This window comes from Hypanus sabinus, chromosome 17, assembly GCF_030144855.1.
Source record: "Hypanus sabinus isolate sHypSab1 chromosome 17, sHypSab1.hap1, whole genome shotgun sequence".
NCBI lineage: Eukaryota > Metazoa > Chordata > Chondrichthyes > Myliobatiformes > Dasyatidae > Hypanus > Hypanus sabinus.
Window position 1 is genome coordinate 30,733,167 of NC_082722.1, and position 27,873 is coordinate 30,761,039.

The 27,873-nt window shown below is 41.0% G+C and overlaps 1 protein-coding gene across 2 annotated transcripts in view; it reads left to right on the forward strand.

The window, feature by feature from the left end:
* Positions 1-27,176, forward strand: part of cfdp1 (craniofacial development protein 1) — a 203,903-nt gene extending 176,727 nt beyond the window's left edge. For both annotated transcript variants that reach the window (XM_059992789.1, XM_059992788.1), the window contains exon 7: positions 26,634-27,176. In XM_059992789.1, the coding sequence (XP_059848772.1) occupies positions 26,634-26,724 (91 nt within the window). In that variant the 3' untranslated portion in view covers positions 26,725-27,176. The remainder of the gene's footprint in view (positions 1-26,633) is intronic.
* Positions 27,177-27,873: the final 697 nt, after the last annotated feature.

Genomic DNA, 27,873 nt, shown 5'->3' on the forward strand with positions numbered 1-27,873 from the left:
ACATCTACAGTACATAATATTGTGAAAAGATTCAGAGAATTCAGAGACATCTCAGTGTGTAAAGGGCAATGTCGGAAACCACTGTTGAATGTGCGTGATCTTCGAGCCCTCAGGCGGCACTGCCTAAGAAACCGTCGTGCTACTGTGACAATTATAACCACTTGGGCTCGGGAGTACTTCGGAAAACCATTGTCGCTTAACACAGTCCGTCTACTGCAAATCTACTACAATTAGTATCCTCAGTTCCAAAACGATTAAAAAGTGTTATTAAAAGGAAAGTTGATGTAACACAATGGTAAACATGCCTCTGTCCCAACTTTTGTTGAGTGTGTTGCAGCCATCAAATTTAAATTTGTGTATATTTATAAAATACAATTAAGTTGGTCAGTAAAACTATTGAAAATCTTTTTTTTGTACTTTTGTCAGTTAAATAAAGGTTCACGTGAATTAACATATCACAGATTTTTGTTTTTATTGCATTTTGGAAAATATCTCAACTTTTCTGGAAATGGGGTTTGTATATACACACACAAGATAAATTAGTAATGTTCCTGTAAAATGCCATAAACTTTTATCCCTTTAAGATACAGATGAAAATGGGTAATTCCAAGCCAGGTTTCATCTGCTGAAAGAATAATGACTTCTATTAAGAGACTAGTAACAAAACTCTATAAAATTCATAGGCTGAGCCAGTGAAAGAGAAATTGTGTTTGATAAATATTACAAATTTTTGAAAGTATAAAGCAGAATATGAAGACAGTACCAGTAGATAAAAGATAACTGAATATTTAGTCAAGTGCTGCACAAAACATTGTTATTCCTAATAATAGTCTAATGTTGGGGATAATAAATGGTTGATTGTTTAAGAAAAGAAGCAAAGTAGGATATAGACTACCTGATCTGCTGTTCTGATGAGGACATAGCTACTGGCTTGATCCATTATAGGTGGTGAGCAGACCAGTGCAGGGGATAAACCCTATTTCACCTCATCTTTGCCACTTTGTGACAGATTCATTTGTGGAATTTAAATACAGTTAATAATCTGAAACTTAAATAAATTAATAATGAAATGATTGAAGTGACCATAGCACAATCTTTATGAAGACGGAAGTCTTACTTCACACTAAGAACTCTTCTCATGGTGTTATATGACAGTACGTTTGTGCTAAGTGTGAAAGACTGAATAGATCTGGAACTCAAGTTGGGTATCCAACTTGATCTGTGATTCTGTGATCTACCAGCAGAAGCAGACATAACTTCCTGGCCTAGCATATCTCTCACTCTACCATTACAAGTCAGCGAATCAGCACAATTTAGTGAGGAGATCAGAGGTTGCTGCTCCTGGCATGACAAGTATTACCGAAGTATGAATTGTCATTCTGAATACAGAACTATGTGCTTACTAAACAGGTGTCATTGTTAGGGTTAAGCAATCACACAATTATCAGTTCAGATCTCTGTAGTCCTGCCTCATCTGTCGTAGTGAAAGTTAAAACAATTAGCATGAGGGGGTTTACTTCAAGAATGTGTTCTTCCTTGATGAAGGGGCTCAGCATGTAAATACCAAAGACACTTCTTAAGCATTTACAGTCGTATTCAGCCAGTACTTACAAGTCACTGAATCAACCATTATGAAACTAATAATTGACCAAATTGATTCACTCTGTCGTATCAGAAGATTGAGAACATTGGATGTAGCTAAAGTTTTGAGACAACATAACATCCTAATTATAGCTCTGAACACCTGTATTTCTCTGTCCTATCTAAATAGCAATTAGACTACATCCATTCGTCAGCAAAGGTACCGTCTACCTTGTTTTCAAGCAGCACTTGCACTCTGATATTCTGCTCACCAGAATCTGTTTTGGGTTTCACAAAAGCAATTGGGCTTTCAATCCCATCGCTGATATGATGCAAACATGAACCAACCAGCTAAATTCCAGAGATACTGCTCTTGGCATCAGGGCAACATTGGAATGATTATGATTTCAAAGAGCCTTAAAAAAGCGTGTAATTAAAAAAAATGCTTCAGTATTTGCAGTCATGTCTTGCACAAAAGAAGGTGAATTTAGTTGTAGAGATCAATCATCTTAAACTGCTTCATCAATATCCTTCAAGGTCAGAAATGGAGATGTTCACTGATGATTGCACAAAACTCAGACCAAATATCAGTATTCATATTTCACCATCGTTTCTCTGAGTTGGAGTGCGACCTATCAGCAAGAGGCAGTGTGTAAAAAGAGCTACCTTTCGGTCAAGTCTGCATTCAAGATTTAAAAGCAGTGCTTCGTGCCTGTTTTCTCTGAGTTGGATGATCCATATCAGGGCTGCGTAAATAGACTCAATGGGCCAAATGGCCTAATTCTGCTTCTGTGCCTTATGGTCTTATTTCCTCCGTGTCCACCCTGTAGCCTCAAAGCTGTTAAATATCTTGCCTTAGTTATACGGTCTTATATTCAGACGTAGCTAATAATAAGGTAGGATCCATATTGCATGGGCAGCTTTCCCTGGAAAACCAGAGTCATGGTTTTAGATGGGAAGGAAAAGATAACAAAGTAAGTTATAAAGCAAGTTATATTCTGTAAAAAAAATACAAGTTGTGAAGGTATTCCAGATAGGAAGTTGCAGTTACCATTAGAATTTCAGCATGTAAACCACTTGTACTTGCTGGAGTTAAGGAGAATGAGCGGGGATGTTATTGAAACCTACTGAATATTGAAAAGCCTAGATCAGGTGGAGGTTGATTTGAGGACAGAGATGAGGATGAATTTCTTTAGGCAGAAGGAAAGGCGTCAAAGGTTGTGGTGGAGAAGGCAGGAGAGTGGGGTAAATGAATATCTGAGGAGACTCAGTGGGTCAAGTGGTCTAATTCTGCTCCTATGTCTTGTGGTCTAACTTGTAATTAATTTAAATAACAATGACATATTCATGCTCTGATCATTCTTACTTTTGTAAGTCTGACCTCTAGCGATTTTCTCAGCATGCCAGTGGAAGAGTACCGAATGCAAGCATCATTCAAGTAAATGTAAAATTTTACTGTAAAATCTACTGGTAATTATTTTAATTTAATTAGTAACAGCTGAATACAGCAAATGTTCATTCATACTGGCAAGCAAAATAAAATGTAGAATTATCCAAGATTAGGGTTATATACTTCTCAGCACAGAACTAGAGCAGTATTGCCAGAGGGTTGGACAAGAAATAGCTATCGGACAATGCTGTTGTTAAGATGAAGAATGTGTAGCATAGGATGATTTAAGAGAGATGTGGAACAATGGAAGAAATTTTCCTTTGTTCCAAAGTTTTGAATTCAATATTTTCCACTGAAAGTACTCATCATTACACACTGATACAGTTCGTTAAATGTATTGAACTGAAACTGCAGCGGAAATACCAAGTAAAGTTGTGTTGGAATTTCCTGAAGTAGAGGACTGGACTAGCGGAGAATGATGAAACACTTAACCAAAAAATGACGCCAGACCAGCCTCATTAATGATGTACGTTCACTGTATCTGGTCCACAACTATTTCTTTTCATGTCTTGCATTGTGGCTCTGAATTATCAGCTGTCTTTATATAAAGTAAAATAGTGTGCAGGTCTCTGTCAGTTCTATAGTTATGAATTATGCAGGTAGTAGTGAGGGGCTGTGGTAAGTGAATGAACCCATAGAACAGCACTGGAAATGAATGTTATGAGCCAAGCCATAGCTTCTGTCACTTTTGGTGAAATCACTAGGGAAAGGTGTTACATAGAAAAGTTAGAGTCAATGCTTTGTAGACTGTGCTGATAATGCTTAATGTACACCTTTAAAGCTTACTGTACATTAACTAGAAATCCATTTTATTTCAGTAAGTGTCCTTTATTTAACCCCAGTAATGAAGGCTGTTTGCATATTCCCCCCACGATGAATGGACATGAAAACCTGTGAACCTGTTTACCGATGTCTACGTTACAAGCTGTACATCGTTAACTGGGTTTCTCTCCATCTTAAAAGTGGTAATTTTACTAAGTGCCACTTCCTTTTGCTGGCTTCAGAATTTTACCCCTTCTGGCCAATTCCCATCCTTCCTTACAAGCCTTAGATAAAATACAACAGCCCTTCACTTGTGTTAGAAACACCGACAGGGAGCTCAAATGTATTAATGAATGGAGCTGACCCTGAATGTAAGTCATTCCTGAGAGTCTAGATTGTGGAATTGACCCTCACAAAAAGACATTACTACATAGAGTACTAATTGAAGGGAAGTTGAGAAGATAACAAATTATTTTGCAAAAAGTATTGCTAATGGAAAAAACCCAAAAATTATGGTAAGTAACATGCAAGAAAAATTATTAGACAATTAAAAATGACAAAAGGAGCAAAGTGAACAATATATAAGGGAAAGCCACAGTAAATTGCCCTAATTTTAAATCTCAGTTAAAATTATTTTATTACTCGTATAATTTGGTTTGCAGTTTTCAGCAGACCATAAAATTAGTTTGACATTTTAATCAGCTGCAGTTCATTTACGTCGTATTCAGCAAGTTAATTGGTGTTAAGCCCCACGTTGCCCTTTAAGTATTGAATGACCTTTACCACTTTCACATCTTTTCCACAGAATATTGTATTTTCAAAATGTTAATAGGATTTCAAAATAAGAGCTAGAATATAGCTTCTTCTTGAAATAAGCAATACAAAAAAAATCATGATTTTAAAAGAATTATTAAGGGAGGAAATACTCCTTTTTAAGAGTTTGAGGTGAAATAGCCCAGGGCAAAATAAAAGATTTTAAGATGCAGCTGCTGCTCCTCATAAAATTGCATAGCATGTTGTGCTTCATTGCTGAAAGGATCATGAAATTTAAATGTGTCTGAATCTTCCATGAGTCAATTTGATACTTAAAATACTGTTGCTGAGAATCCATGTTGTATGGCATAGTAAAAGGAATTATAGAAGCTCGGTGCAATAAGAACTGTGGTTTTGAATTAGCTTCATTATAAGCTATGTGTATTGCAAGACAGTCCTAATTTAAAAATCAACCATCTGATTGTCGCCTGACAGAAAGGTGAACTTGTTGTCTAATGTGACACAAAACCCTTTAATTTATACCCTAACCTTTATCCATAGTGTGTGTGATTAGAAGTGTTTTCCCTCTTCGGAAGTGAATGCCTTATTCCAATGTTTTGACTGGTTGACAAGCACTTCTTTCAGCATCATGAAGTCTCATCAGAGCCTTGTGAAAAAAAAAGATTATGGAAAAGCTTCGATGAAAAAGGAGAGAGTGTGTCATTAGGTGGTAAAGGTACTGCTGATCAAGAAGGATTATCACTGATGTAGTCTTCGTGTGTTAAAAACAAACAGTAATTTCTGATTGCATCTCTGAGACTGTGTGTGTGATTTCCATATCAACAACCAATTTGTCACATGCATTGAAAATCAGAATGGTGAGTATTTTGAAAGTGAAGCTGTCTTGATTAATTCATCCCTGCTTTATTTCTTTGTCTTCTTGGCCTTTAAAGCTGCATCATTAGTTTGGAAGTATACATGATGCAAGATAGATTGTCGCTCCAGAGATGGAACTTCAAAGGGGGAAATTGCTTCCACAATCATTATCAGCAGTTGCATTTCAAAGGGATAAAGCTGCCCTGCTTCAACTTAGACCCCATTCACAAAGAAAATAGTTTTTCTACACCTAGCTTAAGCCTGTTCAAAAAATTTAAAGTCTTTTATAGTTTATAATCACAAACTAAGTTAAGGGTTTCTTAAATTTACAGAGGTGTGCTGTAGATTATCTCTGGAGTTTAACAAGGCTGGAAGACATTCCAGCAATTGGATAGAATGAGACCATGGAAAATTTTGAAGATTTGATGGAGACATCCAGAAACAAGACATTTCTCACCTACTTTGGTTAATATAGAAGATAAGAAGGATGGATGAAATGGAATTAGTGGGATTTTTTTTTAATTGGATGTCCTCAAGTGTACAGAAAGTAGAGTGAATGAGGCCAGCCAGACAGATGTGAGTTGGAATTGTTGAGTTTGGAGGCAACAAGTGTATTAATGGACATTTTGAAAACAAGTTAACTAAGGCAAGACTGCAGTTGGGTGATGTAACAGAGAAAGATATGCATGATCTTTAACACAGTATAGATATGAGACCTCAATTCAATGTCAGAAATCTAGTTCACTTTCAGGAGGGAGGGAGAGAGTGGTGACTGCTGATTTAATTTGTGATGCATACTCTCTAGCCATTGCTTTGCTGGAGAAGCAGCTTCATCCCCTCTGCCATCGGACTTATGAATGGTCCAAAAACCCACGAACGCTACCTCGCTATTCCTCTTTTACACTATTTACTTTTTATTGAAGCCTATAGTAATTTGTTATGCCCACACTTTACTGCTGCCACAAGACAATGCATTCTGTGGCTAATGTCAGTGACAATAAATCCAGATTCTGATTCTGGTCAGTTTGCCTGGTCTGGATGTTGGAACAGTGTGCAATTGAGATCAAGGCCCATTTGTGCTTTGTGTTTCATCTAGATCTCAAGCCTTACCCATTCTAGTCTGCTTCTCTTAAACCTGAGGAAGGGATTACCTGGTTGTGAAAGGTATTGATTTTAGTTGGGCCTAAGGCAACAAATTTAGAGGCAGAGACACGGCTGAACAATTCAGCAGCAGCAGAAATATTCTGGTGTTTGGAGGGCCAAAGGTTAGACTGTGGAGGGTTTTAAAGTGAAGTTGCAAATAATTATAGCTCACTATTCTGGAATCATGTATTGTCACCATTCTCCATTTTAGGGGTCCTGATGGAACGTAATATATTAGTCTTCAAGATAATTGACAAGAAGACTAGCCATTCTCAGAACAATGCAGGATATTGCTGTTCTAAGCATCCTATCCCATCCTATCCACTAGACAAGAAAAGTCCCAAATGGGGTAATTCAGATTTAATGACTAAAACATTGTAAAAAGTGGTATTTTGGATTTTATCAAATGCTAGTAATGGGATTTTTTTTAGTTTTATATTTATTTATTACTAATCACATGTACATTGAAACACAGTGAAATGTATCATTTGTGTTAACAGCCAACACAATCTGAGGATGTGCTGGGAGCAGCCCACAAGTACCGTTACATATTCCAATGTCAGTATGTCGTGTCTGCAGTGTTCAGCAGAGCAACATGCAGCCAATATACAACAAGCAATCTCCATTAGGTTTCTAAGCCTCTATAAAGTTATTAGTCTCCTTTGCTAGGGAAAATAGTCCCAATTTGTCCGGTCTTTCCTTATAACTCAAGCCCGCCAGGCCCAGCAACATACATCTCCCCTCTTGCTCTTTCTGTCCAGTTAAATATCTTGGCCCAGAATGTTGACTGACCATTACCCACCTCTTTTGCTGTTGGACATGCTGAGATCCACCAGCATCTTGTGTGTTGCTTTGAAAATCCTGATATGTGCCCCCCTCCAGCTTAATGACATCCTTCCTACAGCAGAGTGACAAGAATTGCACACAATACTCCAAGTGCAGTCTTAGCAATTTTCGTACAGCTAGCAGTGGTCACCAGAATCATCCTGCTGGTTGGGGGTTGAGTTATTTGGTTTAGCTGCAGAATATCTATTTATGATTCCAGGAACTGTGAAGTAATCTCTGGAATTCCAACATCTATACTTCCTTGTAAATCACACTAACCCCTGCCATCTCCTCCCTGTTGACCCTTTGATATTTTTAAATTATAAAACACTTTTCCCACGTCTCTTTTAATTAGACATACCAACCTGCATCAATTAGGGCCATATAAATTTTTTTCTAAGGTTTTAGCTATTCCACTCACCAACAGTCTTGCTTGATTACAGTAACATAGTTTGATATTAATCAACTAAAGTCTTGAAATATCAGTTCCAGTTAATTAAAGAATGTGCTCATAACTTTGATCAGACTAACATGACAGATGTTCCATATATTTCTATATAATGGTATAAATGGTAGCTCTTAAACCAAACTAATGTGAGTGTTCCTGCTGTAAATGTCCCTTATTTCTGTCCCCATTTACTGCTGTTCTTCTGCTGTTTGATAACAAAATAAATTTGGGAAAGGTTGATTTGAATATTTATAAAATCATGAGTTTCAGCATTTGGTTTCAAATAAGAAGTAATTTTAACAGTGCAGACAATTTCCTTAAGAGGGTCTGTGTTGATTTATACTGCTTGAATACAATAGGGACCGTATGTTCAAACCAGTTTCCAATTGCCTGGGGCCATTTTTGTTGTTTAATCTCCAAGTATAAGTGAAATCGTTTTAAGATCCAAGTTAATGCCACATTAAGCATCACTGCGTCCTAGCTTACCCCACCTACCTTTCTGTTGCATCCAGGAATTTTGAACATTTTTGATAAAGAGCTATTTCTGAGCAATTGTGTAATTTAAACAGGGAATCGTGAGTTTTTAATCTGAGTGAACCTATTAAGTAGGAGAAATAGCTTATAGAGCTGTTGCTGTGTGTGAGATTTACAGGACAATGTTTCCTGCTTGGCGTTACTGCCTGCCACACCTCCAACAGTGCCCTTAGGTCAGCTGCAGGGTCATCAACCAGGGACCATCATGCATTATGTTTCACTCCCCTAGCCCTGGTACATCTCCTGGTAGTGGAGCAATGGCTGGAATGTCTCCCAGCCACCCCCTACAGCTTGTCCCCCAATTTTTTGTCCTTACTCTTCAGCCACAGCCAAAAGCTGCCCTTTTCTGCCTCTTCAGCCAACTCTCTGCTGGCCCTCCTGAGCGCCTCACTCCAAACTCTGCCATATCACAGAGTAACCTTGTCATTGATGCACCGATGAAGCCAGGGGTTGGCAGTGGCCTCTCTGGGCCAGATCGCATATTAATGAGCAGACGGTGGGTCAGATAAATGCCATAAAAACTTGAAATATGGGAATTATCCATCTAGTTATGTTTTCAAGTCAAGTCACTTTTATTGTCATTTCGACCATAACTGCTGGTACGGTACATAGTAAAAATGAGACAGCGTTTTTCAGGATCATGATGTTACATGACACAGTACAAAAACTAGACTGAACTACACAAAAAAAAACAACACAGAGAAAGCTACCCTAGACTACAGACCTACACTGGACTGCATAAAGTGCACAAAAACAGTGCAGGCATTACAATAAATAATAAACAGGACAGTAGGGCAAGGTGTCAGTCCAGGCTTCGGGTATTGAGGGGTCTGATAGCTTGGGGGAAGAAACTGTTCCATAGTCTGGTTGTGATTCAGATTGCCTCAGATTAATGAATAACGCATGCTAGAAAATCATTTGTGCTTAACCATGGATGCCAGTTAGTAATCAAAGAACTCAGTTTAATTGCAATTTATTTCAGTCAAGGCATCTTTTGAATCTATTAAAAGGACACAAAGAGTCTTTAAACATAAAATGTATAAACATAATGCATTGAATGGTGGTAAATTAAATAAATTAAAGAAAATTTTAATGCAAACGGTCGATAAGTCAATGTGAAATGTGATGCTGCTGTTGCTTGAAAGCTGCTCAATATTGGGTGTCAGACTTGTTGATGCCAAGAGCAAGACATTATCCAGATGGGCATCAGTCAATCTTGTTCTCAAATGGCTCTTGGTGTGCTTCATTTCTGAAAATAATTGCTCACACAGATAAGTGCTGCCAAACAATGATGCCATCTTTTTTGCATGGTCCACTAAGTTAGGATACTTCCCACTTGGATACTTTTCTGCAATATGTTTTGAGACTTCGTAGCTGGCACGGCTATTTCCTTCATTTTCACTGCTTTTCTTGGCAAAAAATGACGTTTGTTTTCCAAAACTAGCCTTCATTCGCTCAACTTCATCTTTCCTTGCTTGTCCAGTAAACTTGTTAAAATTTCCACTATGACGGGTCTCGTAATGTCGCCTGATATTTGCCATCTTCTTCACAGCAGCATTTTCCAGGCAAATGAGGCAAACTGGTTTCCCAGCTTGCTCGATGAAAAGGTAATCTAGTGTCCAATTGTCATGGAAATTTTGGCACTCTGTCTACCTTTCCACGTTTTGCATTCATTGCCATTGGAATTTTTTTCTTCGATTTTATTTCGAAACGCAAGTTATTCAACAAGTATTGTAGCACATGTAAATATATGGATATTTAGTGTGGATTTCTTGTTAAAACACAGTGACGCTGTTTGAACAGCTCCAAATGTGAACGATCCCATCTGAAAACCTGCGCGTGCACTGAGAGCATCTAATACATATTAATAAGGTAGTCTGTCTTCCCATCATTCATATATACCAGTGTTTGTTTTGCAACAAAATGGAATCTGGGGCCAGTGCAACAAGACGCCGTGCATGTCCATCAGTGTGGCCATGTGAAACACTCAGAATAAAGAAAAATTGCTCGCAGGCCGGACAAGCATAGTATCCCAATATTTGCTCGCGGGCCGGTCAAAATACCTTCTGCGGGCTGTAGGTTGCCTACCCCTGGACGAAGCCCTGCCATCCACAGGGTATGGATTGTGCAGAGCCTATCGGTGGCGGCAACTGAGCTCGATGAACGAGTGCTTCTCTCAGGTTAGAGGCAGTGATTTAAAACAAGAGTTTCGCGGGTGTTTGTCCATTGTACAGGGCCAATCAGCAGTGGCAACAACGCACGATTATCTAAGTAAAAGTACTGAAGGGATAACTGGGGCGGCCAGCTGTCGGGAATAGGCCAGTGGCAAGAGTAGAAGCGACAGGCTTTGCTCATTCAGGCTTCGGCAAGGTAAATGGATAAGTGGACTTCGTGTGTTTGGTTTTTCCCTTGCTTTTTTTTTTGAGGGAGAGATAGCATGTCAGTAGGGTTAGTATTTTGCTCTGGGTGTCGGTCATGGGAGTCCTGGGAATCCTCCAGTTTCCCAGAAGGCCACACCTGCACCAGGTACACCGAGATGCAGCTCCTGACAGACTGTGTTAGGGATCTGGAGCTGCAGCTTGATGGCCTACAGCTTATTAGGGAAAGAGAACAGGAGATAGAGAGGAGCTACAGGCATTTAGTCGCCCCAAGGCTGCAGAAGTCAGATAAGTTGGTGACGGTCTGCGAAGTAAGGGAAAGAGCTTGGATTGTAGAGAAAACCCCTGTGGCCATCCTACTCTAATCGTTATCTCATTTTGGATACTGTTGAGGGGGGTGACTTGACAGAGGATGGCCATGGTGATCAGGTCTCTGGCACTGAGCCTAGTTCCGTGGTGCAGAAGGGAGAGAAGCAGATGAGGAATGCGGTAGTCATAGGGGATTCCATAGTGAGGGGAACAGACAGGAGGTTCTGTCAGCCTGATAGAGATACCCGCAGAGTGTGTTGCCTCCCAGGAGCCAGGAAACGGGATGTCTCCGATCGGGTGCAGAGTATTCTGAAGGGAGAGGGTGACCAGCCAGAGGTCTTGGTACACGTTGGTACAAATGACATAGGCAGAAAAAGGGAGGAGGTCCTGAAGAGAGAATTCAGAGAGTTAGGTAGGAAACTTAAAAGCAGGACCTCCAGGGTAGTAATCTCTGGATTGCTGCCTGTGCCACGTGCTAGCGAGTGCAAGAATAGCATGATCAGGCTGAATGTGTGACTGAGAGACTGGTGTAGGGGGCAGGGCTTCAGATTCCTGGATCACTGGGGCCTCTTCTGGGGGAGATACGACTTGTACAAAAAGGATGGTTTACACCTGAACCCAAAGGGGTCCAATGTCCTAGCAGGCACATTTAATAGATCTGTTAGGGAGGGTTTAAATTAGTAAGCTAATTTGCCAGGGGGATGGGAACTGAAGTGATAGGTCTGAGGAAGGGGGAAACGGAAATAAATCAAAGATAGCATGCAACAGAGATGATAGAAAGGGCAGACAGGAGATGAGGCTTAATCAAAGCCAGGGGGAGGAGTTACAGGGCAATAGAAACGTAGTGCAGTTAAAACAGAAAGCAACAAATACCGGACTGAGAGTGTTGTATTCGAACGCACGTAGCATAAGAAATAAAATGGACGACCTTGAGATTCAGCTACAGATTGGCAAGTATGACGTGGTGGCCATCTCTGAAACCTGGCTGAAGGATGACTACCATTGGGAGCTGAACGTCCAAGGATATATGGTGTGTCCGAAAGATAGGTTAGATGGCAGGGGGGATGGTATGGCTCTGTGTATAGGAAATAGTATTAAATCATTAGAAAGGGATGACAAAGGATTGGAAGGGTTGAGTTAAGAAATGGCAAGGGCAAAAAGACCCTAATGGCATTTGTATACAGGTCTTCAAACAGCAGCCAGGATGTGGAATACAAATTACAGCAGGATACAGAAAAGGCGTGTCAGAAAGGCAATGTCATGATAATCTTTGGGGATTTTAACATGAAAGTGGATTGGGAAAACCAGGCCAGTACTGGACCTCAAGAGAGAGAATTTGTAGTATGTCTAAGGGATGGCTTTTTAGAACAGCTTGTTGTTGAGCCCACTAGGGGATCAGATGTGCTGGATTGGGTGTTGTGCAATGATCCGGAGGTGATAAGAGAGTTTAAGATTAAGAAACCCTTAGGGAACAGAGATCACAATATGATCGAGTTCACTTTGAAATTTGAGAGGGAAAAAATAAAATTTAATGTGTCGGTAGAACAAAGGAAATGACTATGGCATGAGAGGGGAACTGACTGAAGTTGATTGGTAGGGGATACTAGCAGGAAAGACAGCAGAACAGCAGTGGCTGGAATTTCTGCAAAAAATGAGGGAAGTGCAAGACAGATATATTCCAAATAAGAAGAAATTTTCAAATGGAAGAAGGACACTACTGTGTCTGACAAGTGACGTCAGAGCCAAAGTAAAAGAAAAAGAGAAGGCATACTAGGAAGCCAAAGTTAGTGGGAAGATAGAGGATTGGGAAGCTTTTAAAAACTTGCAGAAGGAAACTAATAAGCTCATTCAGAAGGAAAAGACAAATTATTAGAGGAAGCTGGCGACTAATATCAAAGAAGATACTAAAAGTTTTTTTTAAAGTATATAACGGGTAAAAGAAGGTCAAGGGTAGATATAGGACCAATACAAAGTGACGCTGGAGATATTGTAATGAGAGACGCAGAGATGCCAGAAGAACTGAATGCGTCTTTTGCATCAGTCTTCACAGTGGAAGACGTCTGCAGTATACCGGGCATTCAGCAGTGTCAGGGAAGTGAGGTTTGTGCAGTGAAAATTACGACTGAGAAGGTGCTCAGGAAGCTTAATGGTCTGAGGGTGGATAAATCTCCTGGACCTGATGGAATGCACCCTCGGGTTCTTAAGGAAGTAACTGGAGAGATTGCAGAGGCATTAATGATGATCTTTCAAGAATCTATAGATTCTGGCATTGTACCGGATGACTGGAAAATTGCAAATGTTACTCCACTATTTAAGAAGGGTGGGAGGCAGCAGAAAGGAAACTATAGACCTGTTAGCCTGACATCAGTGGTTGGGAAGTTGTTGGAATCGATTGGTAGGGATGAGATTAAGGCATACCTGGAGGCACGTGACAAGGTAAGCCAAAGCCAGCATGGATTCCTGAAAGGAAAATCCTGCCTGACAAACCTCCTGCAATTCTTTGAGGAAATTACAAGCAGGGTTGACAAAGGAGATGCAGTAGGTGTGGTTTACTTGGATTTTCAGAAGGCCTTTGACAAGGTGCCACACATGAGGAATTACAAGGAAGTTACTGGTGTGGGTGGAGCATTGGCTGGTCGGCAGAAAACAGAGAGTGGGAATAAAGGGATCCTATTCTGGCTGGCTGCCGGTTACCAGTGGAGTTCCACAGAGGTTGATGTTGGGACCGTTACTTTTTACAATGTATGTCAATGATTTCGACTATGGTATTACGTATTGGATTTGTGGCTAAATTTGTCGATGGTAAAAAGATAGGTGGAGGAGCGGGTTGTGTTGAGGAAACAGAGAGCCTGCAGAGAGACTTAGATTGTTTAGGGGAATGGGCAAAGAAGTGGCAAATGAAATACAATGTTGGAAAGTGTATGGTCATGCACTTTGGTGGAAGAAATAAATAGGCAAACTATTACTTCGATGGGGAGAGAATTCAAAGTGCAGAGATGCAAAGAGGCTTGTGAGTCCTTGTGCAAGATACCCTAAAGGTTATCCTGTAGGTTGAGTCAGTTGTGAAGAAGGCAAATGCAATGCATTTCTGGACGTATAGAATATAAGATGTTGAGGCTCTGTTAGGCACTCTTGAGACCACACTTGGAGTATTGAGTGCAGTTTTATTATTCAGAAAGGATATACTGACTTTGGAAAGGGTTCAGAGAAGATTCACAAGAATGATTCCAGGAATGAGAGGTTTACTGTATGAGGAATGTCTGGCAGCTCTTGGGCTGTATTCCCTGGAGTTCAGGAGAATGAGGGGGGAATCTCATAAAAACATTCCAAATGTTAAAAGGCCACAACAGATTAAAAATGGCAAAGCTATTTCCCATAGTGGGGGAGTCTAGGACAAGAGGGCATATCTTCAGGATTGAAGCATGTCCTTTTAGAGCTGAGATGTGGAGAAATTACTTCAGTCAGAGGCTGGTAAGTCTGTGGAATATGTTGTCACGAGCAGCTGTGGAGGCCAAGTCATTGTGTGTATTTAAGGCAGAGATAAATCGGTTCTGGATTAGCCAGGGCATCAAACGGTCTGGGGTGAAAGCAGGGGAGTGGGGATGGTTGGATGAAGTGGATCAGCCCACAATTGAATGGCGGAGCAGAACTGGCCTATTTCTGCTCCTAAATCTTACAGTCTTATGGGTAGATGATGGTCCTCCAGCCAGCTGCCAGGTCTCGGTAATTCAGCCTCTTCCACTCATGGGCAGCTTTCACTCCTTCCTCCCACGGGATGTTTAACTCAATGAGGAGGACTGTCTTGGCAGCTGAGGTCCACAGTACTATGTCCGGGCAGAGAGATGTGGTGGTGATTTGCATGGGCAATTGTAGCTGTATACTGCGAACTGCCGTCATACTCTGCTCCCTGCCTGGGGAGAGGAGTCCTGAAGGAGGTCTTGGACAGATGCATTCAGCACTCTTACCAGCTTTAACAAAAGAGATAAGTTGTCATCCTGCTGTGGAAAGGGGGTTTCTCGCATCCTACTGCAAGTCTCTAAGATTTCTGCCAGTTTCTTTAGTGTCCTTGGGACAGTGCAGTCTTGCATCCTGCCAGGATATGTTAAGGGTTAGCATTGGTGGTATCAAACAAGGGGCAGTCACCCTCACTGCCAAACCAGATTTCGGGCCAGGACAAGATATCATAGGTTGCACTGATGAGGAAGCTGTTTCTGGCCTGTGGGACCTTGCAAAGGTCAGACCAGCTGAATGACCTTCTGATGGTGGCCTCCCATGTTGTTGTTCTTCCCTGGTGGCCGTGTGCCCCTGTCGTCACCCTGTAGTGCTCCTGCTCTGTACTTGTCACCTCCTCCACCACCATGGCTTTCCTCTCTTTCTTCGAGGCCTTGGACCAAAAACATGCTGCCTTCACCCAGCCAAGTCCTGCATGTAATCGGAACCCAGCCCTCTAATGCAGTCGAGAATGTAAAAGGACTCCATCACAAAGTTGAGGCACAGATCGATAGGCGTTCACAAGATCCAGCCACACGACGTGTGGGTCTCCTTTCTGTGTAGAGTTTACACATTCTTCCTGTGACCAGTGGACATACCCCAGTTTCTCCAAAAAGTGAGCAGATTGGAAGGTGAATTGCCATAAAATTAGTAGTGGAAGCCGATAAAATGGATTAGGGTAAGGCATATTTATAAATGGGTGCAGCATAACCTTCGTGGTCTGAATACCCTGCTTCTCTGCTGTAGGACACTTCAGAAGGAGGCCACAATGGTATTGCTCTAACCCCAGTATTAATATAACAGCAAAGATCGAGAGAAGAAATATCTCCCTAACCACTCTTCTGAGTTGGGAATAGTTTTATACTGCGTGAAACAAAATAAAGATTTTGCGACAGCTGTGGGTCTGAGACTGTGCAAAATATATCAGACTGGAGAATTGATTGTTATAATTAATGTTTTACAGCAGCTGTGTTATAATTCTGGGATTGTGAAGCACAGTTTAGTCAAAAATATCTATCACATTGTTAACTTTTGAAATTACTCAAATAAAAACAAATCTCTGCATCAGTTGAAAGAAGTCGGAGTTCCATTAATCTCTTTAATGCCGTGAAAGTGTACCTAGGTACAGTAACAAGCATAGGAGATGAGACCATTTCAAGTAAATCCAGGATTGGCCTGCTCCAGAGAAAGCCAGTGAATTGTATATATATATATATTGCAGAAATGGGTCTTAAAGTCCATCAGTTTCATGCCAGTCTTTTTGCCCAGCTACACTAATTCCATTTATTTGCATTAGTTCCATGTCCTTCTATGCCTTGCCTATTAAATTGCCTATCGAAATGTCTCTTAAACAGAGTGATTGTATCTGTTTGAACCACCACCATTGGCAGCAAAGTTAAGCTGTCAACAATTCTGTAGAGTTTTAAAAAATACCTTTCCCTCAAGTCCCCTGTAAAACTCCTTCCTCTCCCACCAACACCCTCTTGTTTTTGATAACTGTACCACAGGAAAAGGATTCATGCTTGTAAATTTCTAAATTTCTATCGGGTCACCCTCTTGTCACCGTTGCCCCAGTGATGACTGTGGGTGACTGTCAGGGAAAGGAGGAGAAATGTGCAGCCAGTGCAAAGTAAACCTGTGTCCATTCCCCTCAATAATAAGTATACACCTTTAGATACTGTTGAGGGGGACGACCTAACCGGGGGCAGCCATAGTGAGTCTGGTGCTGTGGCTCAGAAGAGCAGAGAAGTGAAGAGGAGTGTGGTGTTGATAGGAGAATCCTTAGAGGAGCAGAAACAAGGTTTTGTGGGCACGATAGAGACAACTGAATGGTATATTGCCTCCCTGGTGTCAGAATCAGGGACGTCTCAGTTTGGGTCCATGGCATTCTCAAGGGTGATGGTGGGCACCAGTGACGTAGGTAGGTAAGGTGACGAGGTTCTGAAGGGAAACTTTAGGAAGCAAGGTAGAAAGTTGAGAAGCAGGACCTCCAGGGCAGTAATCCCTGGATTGCTACTTGTACCATGTGCCAGTGAGCATAAGAATAGAATGATTTGGCAGATGAATGCTTGGGATAATAGCTGGGAGCTTAATGCCCATGGATACACATTGTATTGAAAGGACGGGCAGGAAGACAGAGGGGGTAATGTAGCTGTGTTGGTTAAAAAATTAAATCATCTCATTAGAAAGGAGTGACATAGGGTTGCAAGGTGTTGAATCATTGTCGATAGAGCTAGGGAACTGCAAGGATAAAAAGACCCTGATGGGAGTTATATATAGAACCTCAAACAGTTGTAAGGATATAGCATATAAATCACTATGGGAGATAGAAAATGCATGCCAAAGAGGCAATGCTACGATAGTCATAGGGAATTTCAATTTGCAAGTGGATTGGGAAAATCAGGTTGGTGCTGGATTCCAAGAGGGGAATTTCTAGAATGCCTGTAAAATGGCTTTGTAGAGCAGCTTGTGGTTGAGCTCAGCAGGGGATTAGCTATTCTGGACTGGATGTTTGCAATTGACAGGAATTGATTAGAGAACTTAAAGTAAAATAACCCTTTGCGGCAAGTGATGATAATATCATATTCACCCTGAATTTTGAGAAATAGAAGCTAAAGTTAAATGTATCAGTGGAGTAAAGGGAATTACAGAGACATGAGAGAGAAGATGGCCAGAAATGATTGGAGAAGAACACTGGCAGGGATGGTGGTAGAATGTTGGCATTTTGAATGGCTGGAATTTCTGGAAGCAATACGGAAGCCGCAGGATATATACATCCCAAAGAGGGAGAAATAATCTGAAGGCAAGATGACACAACCATGGCTAACAAGAGAAATTAAAGCCATCATAAATGCCGAAGGGAGGGCACATAGTGGAGCAAAAATTAGAGGGAAGTTAGAGGATGGAGAATCTTTCAAATATCAAGAGAAGGCAACTAAATAGTCTTTAAGAAAGTAAAGATGCAATACGAAAGTAAGCTAGCCAGTGATACTACAGAGGAACCACAAGGTTCTTCGGATACATGAAGTGAAAAAGAGAGGCAAGAGTGCATAGAAAGGGGTGGCTGAAGAGATTATGGTGGCATTAATAATGATCTTTCAAGAATAGTTCCAGAAGAAGTGAGAGAGGCAGAAGAATAGAAATTATAGGCCAGTTAGCCTGACCTCAGTTGTTGGGAAGATGTTGGAGTTGGTTGTTAAGGATGTGGGTTCATAGCATGCTTTCCTCAAGGGAAAATTTTGCTTGACAATTCAGTTGGAATCCTTTGAAGAAATAACAAGCAGGATAGACAAAAGAGAATTGGTAGATGTTGTGTATTTGGATTTTCAGAAGGTCTTTGACAAGGTGCCATACATGAGGTTGCTTAACGAAGTACAAGCCTGTGGTATTACAGGGAAAACTCTTGCATGGATAAAGCCATCGTTGATTGGCAAAAGGCAAAGAGTGGGAATAAAGGGAGCTTTTTCTGGTTGGCTGCCAGTGACTAGTGGTGTTCCACAGGGGTCTGTGTTGGGACTGATTCTTTTTACATTATGCATTAATGAGAGGCAGGGGGAGCAGGCAGAGAGAGCAGAGCACCCCTGCGGCCATTCCCATTAACAATAAGTATACCGTACTGGATACTGTTGATGGGGATGACCTACCAGGAATGAGTTGTAGTGGTCCTGCCTCTGGCACAGAGGTTGAACCCTCAACTAGAAAGGGGAGGAGGGAAGAGAAGAGAGCGATAGTTTTAGGGGACTCAATAGTTAGGGGGGCAGATAGGAGATTTTGTGGGGCAGATCGGGAGTCTCGGATGGTATGTTGCCTCCCTGGTGCCAGGGTCCGGGACATCTCAGATCGGGTGCAGGCTATTCTTGAGAGCGAGGGCATGAACCCAGATGTAGTGGTCCATGTAGGGACCAATGATGTAGGTAAGGTGAGTGAGGGGGTCCTGCTTAGAGAGTTCAGGGAGTTAGGAGTGAAGCTGAAAGGCAGGACCTCCAGGGTGACAATCTCGGGATTGCTACCTGTGCCACGTGCGAGTGAGGCGAAGAATAGAATGATTATGCACATTAATACGAGGCTGAGAGCATGGTGCAGGAAGGAAGAGTTCAGGTTTTTGGATAATTGGTCTTTGTTCCAGGGACATTGGGATCTGTTTCGAAGGGATGGTCTACATCTGAACCGGAGGGGTACTAACATTCTTGCAGGAGTATTTGCCAGTGCTGCTCGGGGGGGTTTAAACTAGATGTGCAGGGGGCAGGGATCCAGATCCAGAGGGTTGGTCAGAAGGTGCATGGGGTTAAATGTGTACAAGGTTTGGGTGATCTTGAGAAGGTCATCAAAATTCAGGGTGCAATTTGCCCGATGGAAGTTCAAGGAGCTGGGTTAGGTACAGTAGACAGTGTTTTAAGCAAAGAGAGGAGGAATGGGCTAAGAATTCTATACTTGAATGCGCGTAGTGTCAGAAATAAGACAGATGAGCTTGAAGCTCAGATGAAAATGGGGAACTACGATATTGTTGGGATAACGGAGACATGGCTGCAAGGGGATCAGGCCTGGGAATTGAGTGGACCAGGGTATACGTGCTATCGAAAAGACAGAAATATGGGAAGAGGGGGTGGGGTGGCCCTGTTGGTGAGGAATGAGATTCAGTCCTTAACAAGAGGTGACTTGGGAACAGGGGAAGTAGAGTCTGTGTGGATTGAGCTGAGGAACAGTAAGGGTAAAAAGACCCTAATGGGTGTTGTGTACAGGCCCCCAAACAGTAGCGTGGATATTGGGTACAAGTTGATTAGGGAGTTAACATTGGCATGTGCTAAAGGTAATGCAGTCGTTATGGGAGATTTCAACATGCAGGTGGACTGGGAGAATCAGGTAGGTGCTGGACCCCAGGATAGGGAGTTTGTGGAGTGTCTAAGGGATGTATTTTTGGAACAGCTTGTGCTTGAGCCAAAAAGGAACGAGGCTATTTTGGACTTGGTGATGTGTAATGAACAGGAATTGATAAGTGATCTTGAAGTAAAGGAGCCATTAGGAAGTAGTGATCATAACATGATAAGTTTTTATCTACAATTTGAGAGGGATAGGGGCAGATCAGAGGTGTCAGTGTTGCAATTAAATAAAGGAGACTACGGAGCCATGAGGGATGAGCTGGCCAAAGTTAAATGGGCGGATGCCTTGGCAGGAAAGACAGTGGATCAGCAGTGGCAGATATTCTTGGGCATAATACAAAAGATGCAAATGCAGTTCATTCCAATGAGAAGGAAGGATTCAAAGAGGGGGAAGGGGCCACAGTGGTTGACAAAGGAAGTCAGAGATTGTATAGCATTAAAGAAAAAGAAGTATGACAGGGCTAAGATGAGTGGGAATACAGATGATTGGGAAAGTTTTAAGGAACAGCAGATCTTAACTAAAAAAGCAATACAGAGAGAAAAAATCAGGTATGAGCTCAGTCTAGCCAGGAATATAAAAGGGGATAGCAAAAGCTTTTTTAGCTATGTGAAGAGAAAGAAGATAGTTAAGAACAATGTTGGCCCCTTGAAGAATGAATTGGGAGAAATTGTTATGGGAAACAGGGAAATGGCAACAGAATTTAATGCATACTTTAGATCTGTCTTCACCAGGGAGGACACAAGCAATCTCCCAGATGTATGGATGGGCCAGGGTCATAAGATATCAGAGGAATTGAGACAGATTGACATTAGGAAAGAAACTGTGATGAGTAGACTGGTAGGACTGAAGGCTAATAAATCCCCGGGTCCAGATGGTCTGCATCCGAGGGTTCTAAAAGAGGTGGCTCAGGAAATTGCGGATGCATTGGTAATCATTTTCCAATGTTCCTTAGATTCAGGATCAGTTCCTGAAGATTGGAGAGTGGCTAATGTTGTCCCACTTTTCAAGAAGGGAGGGAAGGAGAAAACGGAGAACTATCGCCCTGTTAGCCTAACGTCAGTCGTGGGGAAGATGCTTGAGTCCATTATTAAGGACGAAATAGTGGCACATCTAGATGGCAGAAATAGGATTAGGCCGAGCCAGCATGGGTTTACCAAGGGCAAATCATGTTTGACTAATCTGTTGGAGTTTTTTGAGGGTGTAACAAGGATGTTAGATGAGGGTAAGCCAGTAGAAGTTGTGTACCTAGATTTTCAGAAGGCATTCGATAAGGTGCCACATAGGAGATTGGTGAGTAAAATCAGAGCTCATGGCATTGGGGGCAGGGTTTCAACATGGATAGAAAACTGGTTGGCAGATAGAAAGCAAAGGGTAGCAGTGAATGGGTGTTTCTCAGACTGGCTGGAGGTGACTAGTGGGGTACCACAGGGCTCTGTATTGGGACCACAGCTCTTTACGATTTATGTCAATGATTTAGATGAGGGCATTGAAAACTATATCAGCAAGTTTGCTGACGATACTAAACTGGGTGGTAGTGTGACATGCGAAGAGGACGTTAGGAGAATACAGGGAGACTTGGATAGGCTGAGTGAGTGGGCAGATACTTGGCAGATGTCATTCAATGTGAATAAATGTGAAGTTATCCACTTTGGAAGCAGGAACAAGAGGGCAGAGTATTGTCTGAACGGTGTCGAGTTAGGTAAGGGAGAAATGCAAAGAGACCTAGGAGTCCTAGTTCACCAGTCAATGAAGGTGAATGAGCAAGTGCAACAGGCAGTGAAGAGGGCAAATGGAATGTTGGCCTTTGTTACAAGGGGAATTGAATACAAGAGCAAGGATGTTCTTTTGCATTTTTACAGGGCCCTGGTGAGACCACACCTGGAATATTGTGTACAGTTTTGGTCTCCAGGTTTAAGGAAGGACATTCTGGCAATTGAGGAAGTGCAGTGTAGATTCACTAGGTTGATTCCTGGGATGGCAGGGCTGTCTTACGCAGAGAGATTGGAGGGATTGGGCTTGTACACGCTGGAATTGAGGAGATTGAGAGGAGATCTGATTGAAACGTTTAAGATAATTAAAGGATTTGATAGGATTGAGGCAGGAAATATGTTCCAGATGTTGGGAGAGTCCAGTACCAGAGGGCATGGATTGAGAATAAGAGGTCAGTTATTTAAAACAGAGTTGAGGAAGAGCTTCTTCTCCCAGAGAGTTGTGGAGGTGTGGAATGCACTGCCTCGGAAGACGGTGGAGGCCAATTCTCTGGATGCTTTCAAGAAGGAGCTGGATAGATATCTGATGGATAGGGGAATCAAGGGATATGGGGACAAGGCAGGGACTGGGTATTGATAGTGAATGATCAGCCATGATCTCAGAATGGCGGTGCAGACTCGAGGGGCCGAATGGTCTACTTCTGCACCTATTGTGTATTGTCTATTAATGATTTGGAAGATGGAATTGATGACTTTGTTGCAAAGTTAGCAGATGATATGAAGGTAGGTGAAGGGGCAGGTAGCTATGAGGAAGTAAAGAGGCTACAAACAGACTCAGACAGATTAGGAGAATGCACAAAGAAATGGCAGATGGAATACAGTGTTGGGAAGTGTATGGCCATGCACTTTGGTAGAAGAAATGAAAAGGTGGACTATTTTCTAAATGGAGAGAAAATACAAAAAACTGAGGTGCAAAGGGATTTGGAGTGCTGGTGCAGGATTCCCTAAAGGTTGAGTCTGTGGTGAGGAAAGCAAATGTGATGTTAGCATTCATTCCAAGAGAACTAGAATGTAAAAGCAAGGATGTAATGTTGAGATTTTATAAAGCACTGGTGAGACCTCACTTGGGGTATTGTGAGCAGTTTGGGCCCCCTTATCTTAGAAAGAATGTGTTGAAATGGGAGCGGGTTCAAAGGAGGTTCATGCAAATGATTCCAGGCTAGAACGGCTTTTCATATGAAGACAAGCTGATCCTATGTCTTACGGTGTTATAACAAAGACAGTCCATCCAAGCTCTCCTTGTAACTGAAGTCCTCCAGTCTAGGTAATATCACAGTGAATATCCTCTGCACCCTCTCAAGCTTAACCACACCCCCCTATTGTATGGCAGTCAAAATTGCACGCAATGCTTTAAGAATGCTATTTAAGCCTCTACGAAAGCAACTTCTTTTGTGCATCAGTTTTTTCTTTGGGCATTTGGTTTTAATCTGTGTGGTGTGATGTTGAATAATGTTCTATGAGGCCTGTATGCAGCCTCTTGAACAAAAAGACAGTGGTTGCATTTTGGTTATGTAATCTGTTTCAGTGAAAAACTAAATAAGGATATGGAAAAGATAAATTAGGCAAATTTTCTGAAGAGTCTATTGTAGTGAGCATATTCCTCATTTCCATATATTTGAGATTTCTTTCTGTATTTAAAAAAAAGCATTCAATACAAAATAATTCCAGTTTAGAATCAGATTTTTCTTAACCAAAGGTAGAATCTCGTTTCAATGAATTAAAACATCCTCCTAATTTTATGTCAGTTCTTATTAAGTACACAGTGCAACCCCTGTTTGACCTGCTGGACCTCTTTTTTTGTGTTCATTCTGCTGTTATCATCTGATGTTCCTTTAATTAACTCACCAGGAGGTCATAGTGTTTGGTTGAGTTCTTTCTTTGCCAGTATACCGTTTTGAGCATTCTTCTCTCGTAGCTAAAATCTCAAGTCTGCAGAGATCAGTTCCTGCAGGGCTAAAGGTGAACTGATTATTTTCTGCACAAAAATATTAATAACACAATACATGCATTGAATACTGGGAATAATGGTATTTTTGTGTGTGTTTTTTTAAAAGAAGTGGCTGTAAAATGTGTTAATTACTGTGCATGTGCAATGACTGGCAAATAGCCACAATCTCCCACAATGCTGCTTCACAATATATTCTTTCCTGCTCGTTGAATCACAGTCTACCTCATGAATATTTTGCTTTAAAAGCCACACCTTACTAGAATGTTGCCTGATAGGCATTCCCTATGTGACAGACTGAGTTTGATCGTTCTATAAAGTGAAGCTAAATGGTTCTCAGTGGGTAAATGCAGAGTGTGGTGTGCCATTTGGGTTCTGCACATCAGGAATATTTCAGGGTCATTCCCTGGTCCAGATAATTTAGCTAAACTCTGCAGGACAGCCGGTGAGGATGGTACGGAGAACATTAATCTGTTTGTGGATTAGCAGGAAAAAGTTAACAGGCATTCCCATTGCATATTACTGCTCCAGCCGCTGCCACGAAGCCAGTTGGAATTACAGTCCCCAGTTAAAGGCCACCTGTCTCATAGCGTGAATTAATGCCTTGGCAGATAAAGGTTAAAAGAAGTAATTTGGAAATGTAGATTAACCGAGGCCAAGTTTCCATTTCAGAGGGTGGAATAATTCTGTGTGACGGACATTGCAGCAACAGATACGCAAAATACCCCACAATTATTCTAAACACTGGTGCTCTGCAAGGTTGTGTCCTCATCCCCCTACTCTATTCCCTGTATACTCATGACTGCGTGCACAGAATTTGCTCTAACTCTGTACAAATTTACAGATGATGCCACCGCAATGGGCAGTTTTCTCAAATAACAATGAATTGGAATGCTGGAATATAGGAAGGAGATTGAGAGCTTAGGAACATGGTGTCATGACAACAACCTTTCCCAAATGTCAACAAAACAAAAGAGCTGGTTTTTGACTTCAGGAATGGGGACAATGCCCTTGCTCATCTTCAGCAACTGTGCTGAGATTGAAAGGGTTGAGAGGTTCATTTTCCAAAGTGCAAACATCATCAATAGCCTGTCCTGGTCCAACCACGTGTGCCATGAAAGCTCACCAACATTTCTACTTCCTCAGAAAGTGAAAGAAATCTGGCAGGTCCATGATACGCTGTAGAAACAATCCTGTCAGATTCATACCATAATGGATTGGTATGGCAACTACTCTGTGACTGCAAGAAACTGCTCAGCACGTCATGGAACCCAGCCTCCCTTCCAAAGACTCTGTTACACTTTTTGCTGCCTCAGTAAAGCAGCCAGCATTTTCAAAGATCCCACCCACCATAGATGTTCTCTCTTCTTCCCTCTGCCATTGGGCAGAAGATACAAAAGCATTAAAACATGTAATAAGACTATTAAATAGTTCCCTAGTATGATACATTGAACTCATTACGTCATATTCTATCTTGTTATCTTGCACCTTATTGTTTATCTGCACTGCAGTTTCTCTGCGAGTGGAACACTTATTTTGTATTGTTATTGTTTTACTCTGTTCTATCTCAATGTACTGTAATGATTTGATCTATATTAACAGTATGTAAGTCAAGTCTTTTCACTCTATCATGGGACGTGACAATCATAAACCAATTTCACTTCCGAGTTAAAAGCTGAAGTGATTTTAACATCCTGATTTCTGAATCCAGGTCAACTCCAACCAAAGCAAGAAGCCACTAGCTGAGGAAAAAAACGTTTTAGAACTTTACATTCAATGTTGTAGCTGTCAGTCTTGGCACTTGGTTTATCTGAGAAGCTATCCACACTGTGAAAGAAAGGAAGATCCTATACTAAGTGCTGTCAATTAAGGAATGGTATAAACCTAATTACTTAGTTTGAGTAGGGTTTGCATCTTTAGGGAGTGGATTGTTGCTGGTACAGGTCACCTAGAAATTTACTGTATAAATATGTAAGTGCTCATATGGGAATGGATAAGACCCCAATTCAGGTGTAACTGCCCTTCTGCTTAGTGTCTCCCAGATGTGGCCTGCACAAGCGGACTTGTGGATCGGCTGCAGTGATGCCTGGCTTTGTGAACTTCAGTTCGGAATGCTGTTTGTTTGCTTTTATTGTCTGCACCATTTTGTTTCCTCTCTCTACACGTTGGGTGTTTGACGATCTTCTTTTGTTTTTAATGGTTCTATTGGGTTTCTTAGTTTCGTGGCTGCCTGAAGAGACAAATCTCAAGGTTTTATAAATCTCAATGTACTTTGAACTTTGACTGCATAAAGGAGAGAGGGGTTTCATATTATATTGCCTGCTCATTCTTGTCTATTGTATGACCTATTGTAAGATGTATCAAGCTGTAACTAATTTTTTAAAATTAAAATGATTAATTACTTTGAGAAATTGTCAACTGCTTTAGCAATTGCCCTATTGAAGTAATACGGTTTACAAATATATTTATTTGTGTGATTTAATAAGAATGTTATGCATATTGGAAATTGAAATACAATGGTATCATATGAGACATCCAGTGTATGCCATGAGTGTAGACAGAATGGGAGGTATTACATGCTCTCAGACTTGCTGTGCGTTTTCAGCATCTTCTGTTGCTTCTACACTTTTTTATTTGCTATCCAAATCTTGCATTTGAATCTTATTAAACCTGACTTTGCTGTTTTTTTCTTTAATTTAAATTTATTAATTACCAGCAGGGAGAAGGTACAGGAGCCTGAAGACACATACACAACATCTTAGGAACAGTTTCTTTCCTCTCTGCCATCAGATTTCTGAACAATAAGCCAACCCATGAACAACATCTCTCCATTTTTGCAGTACTTACTTAACTTTTAATACACATTTCTTATTGTAATTTATAGTTTTTTATGTATGCTGTGTGCTGCTGCTGAAAAACAGCAAGGTTCATGGCATAAGTCAGTGATATTAAACCTGATTCTGATTCTAATCTGCCACTATTTCTCCTGCAGGTACATTGAACGGAAAGCTTTCTTGGATAGAGTTGATCACCGGCAGTTTGAGCTGGAACGTGACATCCGGCTCAGCAACATGAAGCCATAACTTTAATCTTGCAGCCAAAAGTCATTTGCTTGAAGTAAATCTGTATCCAAGATACTCGTCGATTCTGAGTACAGCAGCAGCCAATGATATGTGGCTGCCCCTCAAGAACTGTAAGCAATGTCTGGCTCTACTTTCCTGTGAATTCCATTGTAGATTTTTATTGTCAACTTTCTATTGAAGATATGTGTTTTTTTAAATAATGATTGATAGTTGGCTAATAGTATCAAAATGTCTTATTTAATCTAGTTCAATGAGGTGACAAAAATCATTGCATGTTTTAGAACTTCCTGCTTGGCTGGACTTGCATTGATGTTATTTGGTGACACCACTCTTGTTCAACAGGACAAAATAATTATTTGTACTTCAGTTGTTTCTATTTGTTTTTGATATCTGCGGTCTTAATCATGAATGTTGCTGATGTGTCTACAGAATTAAAATGAAAATTAATATCACCACATGAGTCATTATCTTTCCTGGAAGTTTAGCTTTATTGAAAATTGCTAATGGTCAATCTTAATTTCACACCATACTCAACAGCTGTGTCCTTTAAAATACCAATTGAACTCCTAGATGAGAAATTGAAAATAAGAGTGTAAAACTAAAGACTATTTCTTGGTTTGGTTTGTGTTTTTTTTAAGATTACTAATTGATCTGGTGGTAAACAGTTCCATGCCTCACACCTTTAATCACTTTGTGGTTTTTTTAATAATATCAAGAGATATTTGTTCATTGAGCTGACAACACTGGTGTCGGGCTTTTTCTAGTGGGTATTGAAAATGTGCTGGAGCAGATCAGCCTGAATTATGGGCAATATTAAGTGTTGAGCAGTTTTCATTGGCTTAAATAGCTACAGTTGCAAAGGGCACCAAGCCCCATCAGAAGTTTAAGCTCATGACAATTGCTTGACTAAATTTCCAACATGATTAATAGATGCATTTAAAGGGCATCTTGACCAGTAAAAGAGGGAGAAAATAGATGAAGAAATTGTCAACAGGAGTGAGTTTGAATTAGCTGGGAAATGATATGAGCATAGTCCACAAAGATTGGTCTCTTTGTTCTGGAAAATTTACCCAAAGATTCTTTTGGATATGGTGTTCCTTTCCACACCTTGTGCTGCATCGGGCAGCAGCTTGTCTGTTTTTTACAAGG